Raw genomic sequence first — 10,649 nt, 5'->3', positions numbered from 1 at the left:
TCGCGATATTCGGCGAGATGTGAAAGTTCATTCACTCCACGTGGGTGTATTCGAGGTACAGCGGAGGTAAATAAGTTGGTGCTCTGAAGGTAATTCACGCTTCCGTCAAAAACAAATCTCTCGCGGTTCTACATTAATTTAACACATCGGAATAAATGCCCGAAAACACAAATGAACGTAATAACAGCAACCCAGCGCGTTTGTTCTAAGACATTTGTGCAGGCGCATCCTCGCTGAAAGAGATTGTCATGACATGCTGAAATTGTGTCGGATCGGTCATATTCTTTCAGCTCAAAGATTAACGTCCACTCTCAAAATCAAAGGTAAGTTTTATTCACGAAATCTGTTGTAAACAAATTGCATATTAACCTAATGTGACGTTTCGTGTAAGTTAAGTCAAATGTGTTTCAGACCCGATTTTAACATCCAGCGGGTTTTGCTTATCTGGCAAAATGAGCGAGGATTCGACAGACGCACAAAACAAAGCCCCGAAAAGACAAGCGGACGATGCAGTGGTTGAGGATAATAAGCACGAAGACAAAAAGCTTAAAACGGATCAGGATGAGCAAAGTGTTGACCGGAAATACCCCAAGAAAAAGGTGGCAATGCTGATGGCATATTCGGGCAAGGGCTACTATGGCATGCAGGTGTGTTCATATCTTTTGGACATCATTTTATATTATATATTGGCATATTTTGACTCGTACTAGTGTTATAATTTCTTTTACACCCGTCCTTGTTTATGTCAAGTGTCTAGTGGCTTTTCCAATTGTCTTCATTTTAAGAATTGTAGACTATTATGGAGCTCAACAATTTTGAAAGAATATATAGAAATACATTTGTGATTTTTCTATAATTTGCCTGCTATTTAAAGGGGATCTGTATGTGTACATTAGAGGCCCCTGTATTTGGTGCCTTTAAAGCCACAATATGGAATAATTTTGCTATGAATTACCAAAAGATCACTTGCACGGTGTGATATTTTACGCAGTTGTGTACTTACATTATCCCAAATGTTCCCAAGAATGCAAATTAGGAGAAATTCCTATTTAAAATAATGGCCGTCCATTGTCCGCACTACCCTCAGTTTTCAGTTTGTAGAAACTACAGCAACACACAAATGCAGAAGTGGTTCTGTTCTGTTATTATGGATCACGATTACTCTTTGGCGAGTAAAGGAAACCCAAAAAATGCGTAAACGCAGTTTACTTTTTAAACGACGACTGTATGACGCTACCAAATCAAAATATCATTCGCGGGCTAACGTAGCATTACATTCCACGTATCTTGCAAGCTAATTCATTACGATGACATCAAATAAAATTCATTCATTACCTCGTCCGTGAACATGATGGGCGATCTCCAAACGCCTCTGGATGGTGAAAACGACATGTCCCATAATTCCACCCTCCTACATGACGTAATTTAGCTTCGCCTTTTGTTGTTGTTTCAAAAGTGCACAATCTTGCGGTCCAAATGTACATATTGTGGCTTTATAGCAGGTCCACATTTTGAGTTAGGGTAAAACGCCCAAAGTAAATTTATGGTACGTTTACTAAGACTCTTTTATGTTTGTGTTCTCATACAGAGAAATGCAAAGAACTCTCAGTTTAGGACCATTGAGGATGAATTGGTCGCTGCTCTCGTAAAGGCAGGGTGTATTCCCGAGGGCCATGGAGAAGAGATGAAGAAGATGTCTTTCCAGAGATGTGCACGAACTGATAAGGTAAGTTTAATGTTGTCTCGATCAACATCTATCTTAAAGGGATAGTTCACACCAAAATAAAAGTTCTGTTATCATTTACTCACCCTTATGTCATTTTTCCTTATGGTTTAATGAAAATTGAATTTCATTGTGGGTCTCTACTGGTAGGCTAATCTATTTAAAAAAAAAAGTGGAATCCAAACAACACTGACTTTCATTGTATGGACACAAAGTTGCGGAGACATTTGTCAAAATATCTCCTTTGTAAAAGTCATTTTCAATTACATGAGGGTGAATAAGCCTTTTTTGTTGACCTGTCCCTTAGTGTGTCGTATTTATATCACAAGTGTAATAATATTGAAGTGGGTTGCAAACAGTTTTGACATTAAATTGGCTTTCATTCTGTTAAGGTATATCCTTTATCTACTTCTGTTACAGGGTGTTTCTGCTGCAGGTCAAGTTGTGTCTCTGAAGCTGTGGATGATTGAAAACATCTTGGCCAGCATCAATGCCCATCTACCCCCTCAAATAAGAATTTTAGGTACCGCCACCTTAAAGGGATACTTCCCCCAATAACTTTAATTCTGCCATCATTTACTCACCTTCGAGTTGTTCCACGTCTGTATATATTTCTTTGTTCTGATGAACACAGAGAAAGACATTTGGAAGAATGCTTATAACCAGACAGATTTTGCCCCCCATTGAAATACAATGGTAGTCAAAAGTGCCCCATTTTTGGGTGAAGTATCCCTTTCACCTCTTTATTCTTCTTTCTGTGTTGTTTTAAATTCCATTATTTCTACATTTAAAAATCATCTCAATTGCAGGTTACAGAAGAGTTACGGGTGGTTTCAATTCCAAAAACAACTGTGATGCCAGAACGTATTCTTACATGCTTCCGACAGTCGCTTTCTCCCCAAAAGACTTTAATCAGGAAGACACGTCATTCCGTTTGAATTCAGAGACCCTTCAGAAGGTCAACCGTTTGTTCGGCATGTACAAAGGGACCCATAACTTCCACAACTTCACCTCGCAGAAGGGTCCCCGGGACCCCAGCGCCAAGCGCTACATCACCCAAATGTCCTGCGGGCAGCCCTTTGTAAAACAAGAAGCTGAGTTTGCTGTCATCACGGTAAGAGGCCAAAGCTTTATGATGCATCAAATCCGCAAGATGATTGGTCTGGTGATCGCGCTGGTTAAAGGATATGCAGGTGAGGAGGTGATCGAGAGGAGCTGGGGGGAGGAGAAGGTTGATGTACCCAAGGCGCCCGGCCTTGGATTAGTGCTGGAGAGAGTGCACTTTGATCGCTATAACAAACGTTTTGGAGGAGATGGTATACATGAGACTCTAGAATGGACTGAGGAAGAATCTGCTATTGCTGAATTTAAGGAGAAGCACATTTATCCAAGTATCGTGGAGACTGAACTCAATGAGAAGTCTATGGTGAACTGGATGGCCACACTACACATCCATGATTTCGAAGCGACAGTGACAGGAAACCAAGAGCGCAAAGTGGGTGTTCTAAATGTATTGAAGTTATATTTCACCCAAAAATGAAAATTCTGTCATTATTTACTTACCCTCTTGTCATTTAAACCTGTATGACTTCCTTCCGAACATATTCCTAAGAAAGTTGGTAACCGAAAAGCGCCTTCACACATTCACTTCTATTGTGTGCACACAAAACCAATGCAAGTGAATGGGTGCCAGTTGACAACATTCTTCAAAATATCTTCTTTTGTGTTCTGCAGTATTTTTGGGTGAACTATCACTTTATGCCTCCAGAAAATAAATAGAGATATTTAATAGTACTTAACAAAATAAATAAAAAAAGATTGTAATGTATTGTACAAAATTGTAAACAACACAACGTAATTGTCCCGTTACTTTTTTCCAGGATGATGACGACGATGGAAATGCATCCGACTGAATTACTGAGAAGCAGACTTTTTTATTTTATTTTACCATACATTTTTGCTCGAGTTTCTTAAAGAATTCAAATTCTAAAATAAAATTACTTTTATTACAACCCTTCTTTAAGTCTCATGTTGAATATGTTCACAATTATTCAGTGTTGTTGCCAATATGTAAAAGTTTCATGAGGGTTTTCAATTTGAACTTAAATGGCAATGTTTTGGCTTTTGGGTGGGTAAGTTTAGGCAGATCTTACAAGCCCCTTTATATGCCCCCACTCAGTGTCTTCCCAATGAAATATTCTTTCTTGATTTTAATTTTAATGCTTGTTTGGCCTTTTAAATGTATGCATTTGGCATTATTTAAAGTCTGGCCTTCTTGGTTAGACAAGTTCTCTATGTAGCCACATACACATGTCATTTTTTAGATGATTATGTTGTAGACCACACCGGTACCAAATGTACAACTTATACAGTTTGGATAATTATTTATAAATGATAGTGATTGGTTGTTATACTCATTAAACTGAAAATACCAGTTTAATTTGATTCACTCTCGCGGTACGTTGATGTCATACGCCAATCCGTCTGCGCAGCGCTGCATGATGTCGAACGCCAATACAGCGATTAGACACTAGGGGGCGACCTCAACCATTCACATGAACGCTAAACGCCTATGTGGTGAAACCGTCATGGCGCCGTCCAGGGACAGCAACGTGAAAAGACGCGAGACAGGCGAAAACAGTCAGATTTCATATAAGAAAGCTATAAATGCCAAATCAGAGCGTTTACTTCAAAACAGAAAACATGCGAACGACATATTCGACGTCATTGAATATTTGCAGGTTTGTGTTTATGATTGAGGTTTGTGAATCCAACAAGTTTTGTTCTGCCAATGAATCGCTTTAAATAACGTGCGATTTTATTTCGCAGTCAGATAACGAAAAAGAGATCATTTGCGCTACTAATGCGTGCGGTAAGATCTTCTGTGAGTTGTTCGAGAGAGGAGAGCTGTATGTCGGCCAGCTGCCTCCAGAAGATGAGATCGTGCCGGGTAAGATGCGGTGATGCTTTTTACCCTATCTTTAGAAGTAGTTGTTATGTCATTTAATAAGACAGTAGCATAATAATAATAATAAATGTCAATTGTTTTATAGACAGGTGTCTACTGTATATAGGACACAGTACACCCCTGTTGATAAAACGATTGACATTTCAGTTGGTTTTATTCAAATACGATCATGAACTCTGTTTACCATTACAAAATTCCTGTATGTATTGTGAAATCTGGGATTTAACGGGGTCCTGTTGGTGCCACATAACATCCCAGCAATATAACACTTCACGTCACCAGTAGAGACCATTATAAAGTTTACATTAAAAACAGTACAATTCCCCTTTTAACCAATTAATCCTTAATGATTTCTGATATGGTTTATTCTGGTTTTCAGTAGGGTACAGCACTTAACTTTAAAAGCAATTGTTTTGTTGCCAGGTGATCGCAGTGCCGAAGAAAAGTATCATATATTTATGAGACACCGGTACAATAACTGTGTGGAACTTCTGCTGGAGAATATAGGCCACAATGTTTTCCAAGTGAAGGTGAGTGAATTATGTGAAACAAAAGTAAGGCATAAAGGGGCATAACGTTTACACTGTTGTTTATTAGTGCATACTTCTTGAATATTGATGTGTAATAAGCAAGCAGAGTCTCAATGAATTGCGTTCTTTATTGTTTTTCAGGAGAGTTCCCTTTGCGCAGTAATGAAATTTGTAGAAGCAGAGGGCAAACATCCCCTTCAGAAACTGGACTGGAGTGAAAATTACAACTTTCCCAGAGAGCTCATACAGGTTGGATGTCTTTCTAACAATAGAACATAATCTGTTTTAACGCTGAATATGGAAATTAAGTGTATCATTTTATCCTGCCCCTCATGTAAACAGGCTCTGGTGGAGCACCTTCTCTCAGAGAAAGAGGACATGTCTCTGCTCATCTCCAGATTTCAGGAGTTCCTGGAGATGGATGATGTGCGGTATTACTTCCTGAGTTCTGTACGAGACAACATAACCAGAGTTATGGAGCGAAACAAGGGGGTATTGAAAATGTTCACGTTGCGAAATATTTATAATAACTCGCTACAAAATAGGTCTGGTTTAATATAAGGTTTTGTTTGTTCCTGGTGTGCTCAGGCTGTGATTCGTGTATATCAGAACAATGTTTTCACGCTTCTCTCATCCATCAACATCCCCAGTCAATCGTCAGAAATGACCAACTTCCTTGTCAAACAAGAGAGTGAGTTTAAGGGTTTTCGTGTGGTTGTGACTAAACATACTGTAGTTCATTTATTTAAACAATTCTCTATTTTTTACTGACTACAGCAAAACATGAGGATTGGAAAGCAGCCAAATTAAAGGTTGGTGCATGCTTGTATTGTCTATTAAATATACACTAAACACTTTTTGGGCTGGTGCCTGAGTGTAATTTGACATTATAAACATGTTTTATAGGAGCACAAGAGAGCCTATGAACAGATGTGGCTGGTGTTTCTTAGGTACAAGGTAAACAAACAGTGCCTTCAGATTATGGTGAGGTTTGACTATGTGATGTGACCCTGACTTAGTTTCGTTTATCTCTGCAGTTACCTGGCAGCATGTACAAGAAAATCCTGGTTATCCTGCATGAATCTATAATGCCACAGATGAGTGATGCCACACTGATGATTGACTTCCTGACCGCTGCCTATGACATTGGTGAGTGAAGTACATAATATAATAATATAGTGACATATTTCAGGATCATAATAAACTTTTTAAAACTATTTTTTCATTAACACTTCTGCCTGCGTTTGATCTAGGTGGAGCGATCAGTTTGTTGGCTCTGAATGGTTTATTTGTCCTTATACATAAGCACAATTTGTAAGTTTTTGTTAAAACTCAGCACACTTATATAAAATAATTCATATTTAAAGCTCTTCGTGGTCAAATGACATTATTTATTTGTCTCTTCTGTTTTTTGTTATGCAGAGATTATCCCGATTTTTATAAGAAGTTATACAATCTACTGGAGCCCACAATTTTCCATGTTAAATACCAAGCACGTTTTTTCCACCTGGCAAACATCTTCCTTTCTTCAACGTAAGTTTGCCACATCTGTTGATATTATTTCAATGGACAAATAAGCACATTTGTAATAGATGATTCATGCGCATAGTCTGTGTTAAATTCTATTCACGTATACGGTATACTATCAACATTCTTTTGCATTTTGCTCTGACAGACATTTGCCAGTTTATCTTGTGGCAGCGTTTGTGAAGCGCCTGGCTCGTCTGGCCCTCTCTGCGCCACCCACAGCCCTGCTCATCGTACTGCCTTTCATCTGTAATCTCATTCGCCGACATCCCTCCTGCCGAGTCATCATTCACAGGCCGAGTGCAGCGGAAGGTATTTCGTAATTTCGTCTAATGCTCTTCTGTCTTTTAGAAGAGACATCAAAACAAAGGCAACCCAAAATTGCATACAGGACCCTCTGTTTCAAAATGTGATAGGACAGATTGCTATAATTTCTCTATTTACAAAGTAAACTATTGCTGCTGTTTTAGAGCCATGTGATGACCCGTATGTTATGGAGGAAGAGGATCCAGCCAAGTGTCATGCTCTGGAGAGCAGCCTATGGGAGATCCAGGTAAGGATCCAGGTGTTATAAAGAAACACTGAAGGAAGTCCGAGGCAATAAACAAATGTAGATCTTTCTGTTTGGTCTCTGTTGTTATGAAGTTCACGTTATTATTATTGCATCCAATGTTGGTATATGGATAAGCACAACAGTAAGAACAGACAGATCTGATTTCGTCTTAATCTGTTTTTGTAGACGCTACAGAAGCATTACCATCCGGATGTGGCCAAGGCTGCTATGGTCATAAATGAGCCACTGTCAGAATCAGAGGTTGACATCAGCAAACTGCTCGAACTGTCTACCTTTGAGGTACCTGACAAATTTGTTACCAGAAGATGATTTGTACACTTAAGTTGTAATATTTGTCAAGTTTTGTTGTAATAAGCATTTTTCCACACATTTTGTTTGCCAGCTAATGCAGCGAGAACTGAAGGCCGAACGGAAGACCGTACCACTGGAGTTTGATACGGCCACAGAGCTCCTGAAGAGTTCAAAAGAAGTCCTCGGTGTGCACTTTTCTCTTGAGTAACCACCTTTTATTTGTTGAGTCCGTTCTTTATTATATAAAAAACAAATTTGTGCATGGGTTGTATCATTGAGTTTGCCTTTTTGAAGAAAATAAACATTGTTTGCGCATAAATATGTGTTTGAATGTTTTCTGGGCTGACATTGATTCTCACTACAATTTTACTTTAGCTAATTATTGTATCTCGCTTTATTGACAATTGCCAATACAGTGTGCTATCATTTTTAAATAGGAATATAGCTGAAGTTGGGTTGGGTGTGTGTGAAAGCCTCTCCAAAAATAAAAATAATAATAATCTTGAAATGATCCATCGACAGACGCTGCAGTGCCGTGGCTGAGAAGTGCAAAGCAAAACAACAAGTTGCAACACTAAAAACAAATCTAGAAGCAAAATAAAAAATCCCGAAGCAAAATAAAAAATCCCAAATCAAAATGACGAACCTGAAAACATGAAATCAAATCTTAAAACACAACAACAATTCAGAAAACTAAATATCAAGTCAGAAACAACATTGACAGGATTGACAGATGTTTCGTCCAATCAGCAGTAACTATCCCAGTCCCAAAAAAACTACTTTTTCCGTATGACTGATTTGTGTTTCCCTGACTTGTCGTTTTTATTTCTGACATGTTATTTTGTTTCCCGAATTGTTGTTCTGTTTTCAGATATGTCATTTTGATTTTAGGGTTTTTAATTTTGCGATTTGTTAAGTTTGGCACTTTCCGGCCACCGTACTGCAGTCATATTTCTTCAGCCCGGTAGGTGTCACTAGTTTATCATCTATTCTAAACATTTCACAGAAGAACAAGTGCGTTCTTCTTTAAGGCACATTTATATCTATGGCTGCGCAGACTCTTTGGCAGACCGATCGATGTATGACATCAAAATACCGCGAGAGCCAAGCCATCGACTCGCTCTCGCGATTCTTAGATGTCATACTCCAACCTGTCTGCACAGCGCCGCATGAAGACGATAGGCGTATCGCATCAGCTGTACCGCTGACCTAGTCGGTAGTTTCGTGGTTTTTCTCTGACACCTTTGCTAAAATGTCGGCCGAACTTCTCGCTAAAATCCCCGAGGTTGATATAGATCCGGATGGCGTGTTTAAATATGTCCTCATACGAGTGCACAGCAAAACTGACGAGTCGTATGTTGATATTGTGAGAGGATACGCGTGGGCCGAATATCATGGTAGGATCCATGTGTTAGAATGAATGGCGGGTGTTGGAGGTTATGAATAAGTGCAATATATGTTTTATCGTGAATATAACTAAAATGCACTACTAAAGATTCACTGCGTGGTTTTAGCTCACAGGCAACGTGTTTCTGAATAATCCTGGACTTTCGGTTGACAAAAACATCCCATTACAAATACCATCACCATTAAAAACTTCTTTATATAACGTATTTTCAGGACAATTAATGGTGTCTGATGGTTTCCATCTATCAGATATTATCCCACCAGCAGAACCCAAAACATTGCCAGTAGAGACCAACAGAGCATTATAATAATACAATTCCCACTATAATCCATTAAATCAAACTTTGCATTGTTTGCAAAGCAGTGTTTCAATCAGAAAATGCAAATGCAGTTATTAAAAGAACAAAGTGCATCAGAAAAGTGTTATGTTTGTACACTTGATGTATTTGTTCATTGTACGTATGCATTAGGAAGCTGAAATAGCATAGAATGCATTATGTCTTAATCAGCCTATTTAATCGCAGAATAAAACTGTCCGTTTGTCTAAACTACATTGTCTCTGTTAAGCTGATATATATGACCGTGTTTCTGGAGAGCTGGAGAGAGCTGGAGGAGTGGACTGCGAATGTCTCGGAGGGGGGCGAATCAAACATAACATTGCAGAGAAGAAGATCCACGTCTACGGCTATTCCATGGTACGTTGCGCGAGTGTCGATCAGTGTTTTTCTGGAAAGAGGCAATGCAATAACTGAAACTTTGTTTCTTTTTTTTTCAGGGCTACGGAAGAGCAAAGCATGCTGTATCTACTGAGAAAATAAAGACTTGTTACCCAGACTATGAGGTCACTTGGGCAGATGATGGGTATTGAGGAGGTTCCCATTCAAGGATCTGTCTCAACTTATGCCTAGAGAGAACAAAGCCTTAACATGATCGGATGGATGGACGGATGGATAAAATGTTTACTATTCAAATCTATGTTTGACATAGAATGGCAACTTGCTGTGTTTTTTTTACCAAGGAGAGAATGCATCTTTGTTTCAACCATGTGTATTTAAATTAAAAAGATCCAACAAAGCCCTTAACGGGTTAGTGGTGAAGGTTATGTATTTCACGGCAATCTATAAACGATCATATCCTGAAAAGGCAGTAAACTCATGGTGAGCACTTAGAAAAGTTCCCATAACGTTTTTTATCATGCATTCAAGTAGAAAAATGTTGCAACAACCTAGTGTACGTGCTAGTACCCAGCAAGGGAAATGTAAATTATTTGTGCTGAAATACACCATATAAAAATCTTGATCTCGAGGTTGTAAACCTTGCCTGATAAACCTGACGATCTCATTGCATCCGTTTGTCAGCAATTTTATTTCAGGTTCTCAGAATGTGTTATGATATCTGTACTGTATACATATCCAGAGAATATTTGAAAGCATTGAAACGGCATTTAGAGAAACATTGCCACGGCCTATTTTAGTTTAACTTGGGAATTAGGCACATATTTGTATTTGCATTTCGATAAGCCACAGAAATGCATTGCAGACTAACATGTCCAATAAATACATTTATTTTGTCTCTGATATTGCAGATCCTGCTTGTTTCACTACATCATGTTGCTGATTTCTATCAAGG

At 38.7% G+C, this 10,649-nt stretch overlaps 3 protein-coding genes across 11 annotated transcripts; all 3 read left to right on the top strand.

Annotated features, from left to right (window-relative positions):
- Positions 1-4: 4 nt before the first annotated feature.
- On the top strand, positions 5-3,740 carry pus1 (pseudouridine synthase 1). 9 transcript variants are annotated; one of them, XM_079486003.1, is made up of 7 exons: positions 15-89; positions 211-323; positions 412-647; positions 1,589-1,726; positions 2,144-2,246; positions 2,533-3,218; positions 3,604-3,740. In XM_079486003.1, exons 2-7 carry the CDS (start codon positions 254-256, stop codon positions 3,634-3,636), a joined length of 1,266 nt encoding a protein of 421 aa, XP_079342129.1. In that variant the 5' UTR covers positions 15-89; positions 211-253; the 3' UTR covers positions 3,637-3,740. The 9 variants fall into 9 exon arrangements, with proteins under 9 accessions (XP_079342128.1, XP_079342130.1, XP_079342129.1 ...); XM_079486005.1 differs by having other exon boundaries at positions 34-89; positions 392-647; XM_079486002.1 differs by having other exon boundaries at positions 5-323.
- Positions 3,741-3,848: 108 nt separating this feature from the next.
- Positions 3,849-7,930, top strand: noc4l (nucleolar complex associated 4 homolog). The gene is made up of 15 exons (XM_079487225.1): positions 3,849-4,464; positions 4,553-4,673; positions 5,115-5,221; positions 5,363-5,470; positions 5,564-5,713; positions 5,810-5,912; positions 5,999-6,033; positions 6,128-6,178; positions 6,259-6,370; positions 6,475-6,535; positions 6,644-6,754; positions 6,897-7,060; positions 7,219-7,301; positions 7,488-7,601; positions 7,705-7,930. The coding sequence occupies exons 1-15, from the start codon at positions 4,279-4,281 to the stop codon at positions 7,819-7,821; spliced, it is 1,623 nt and encodes a 540-aa protein (XP_079343351.1). The 5' UTR covers positions 3,849-4,278; the 3' UTR covers positions 7,822-7,930.
- Positions 7,931-8,620: 690 nt separating this feature from the next.
- Positions 8,621-10,597, top strand: phpt1 (phosphohistidine phosphatase 1). Its single transcript, XM_079487187.1, has 3 exons — positions 8,621-9,010; positions 9,588-9,715; positions 9,796-10,597. The coding sequence occupies exons 1-3, from the start codon at positions 8,866-8,868 to the stop codon at positions 9,886-9,888; spliced, it is 366 nt and encodes a 121-aa protein (XP_079343313.1). The 5' UTR covers positions 8,621-8,865; the 3' UTR covers positions 9,889-10,597.
- Positions 10,598-10,649: the final 52 nt, after the last annotated feature.

The sequence above is a fragment of the Barbatula barbatula genome (genome assembly GCF_947034865.1).
Source record: "Barbatula barbatula genome assembly, chromosome: 22".
Lineage (NCBI taxonomy): Eukaryota > Metazoa > Chordata > Actinopteri > Cypriniformes > Nemacheilidae > Barbatula > Barbatula barbatula.
This window is presented reverse-complemented; position numbering and strand designations above follow the sequence as displayed.

Bases quoted from the DNA above. Each gene is read 5' to 3' on its own strand.
- pus1 (XM_079485998.1), top strand. From the start codon at position 254: ATGCTGAAATTGTGTCGGATCGGTCATATTCTTTCAGCTCAAAGATTA. The intron at 1,727-2,143 runs GTAAGTTTAATG...CTTCTGTTACAG, and splicing joins GATGTGCACGAACTGATAAG to GGTGTTTCTGCTGCAGGTCA. The intron at 2,247-2,532 runs GTACCGCCACCT...TCTCAATTGCAG, and splicing joins CCCTCAAATAAGAATTTTAG to GTTACAGAAGAGTTACGGGT.
- noc4l (XM_079487225.1), top strand. From the start codon at position 4,279: ATGAACGCTAAACGCCTATGTGGTGAAACCGTCATGGCGCCGTCCAGG. The intron at 5,913-5,998 runs GTGAGTTTAAGG...TACTGACTACAG, and splicing joins CTTCCTTGTCAAACAAGAGA to CAAAACATGAGGATTGGAAA. The intron at 6,034-6,127 runs GTTGGTGCATGC...CATGTTTTATAG, and splicing joins GGAAAGCAGCCAAATTAAAG to GAGCACAAGAGAGCCTATGA.
- phpt1 (XM_079487187.1), top strand. From the start codon at position 8,866: ATGTCGGCCGAACTTCTCGCTAAAATCCCCGAGGTTGATATAGATCCG. The intron at 9,011-9,587 runs GTAGGATCCATG...GTCTCTGTTAAG, and splicing joins CGCGTGGGCCGAATATCATG to CTGATATATATGACCGTGTT. The intron at 9,716-9,795 runs GTACGTTGCGCG...TTTTTTTTTCAG, and splicing joins ACGTCTACGGCTATTCCATG to GGCTACGGAAGAGCAAAGCA.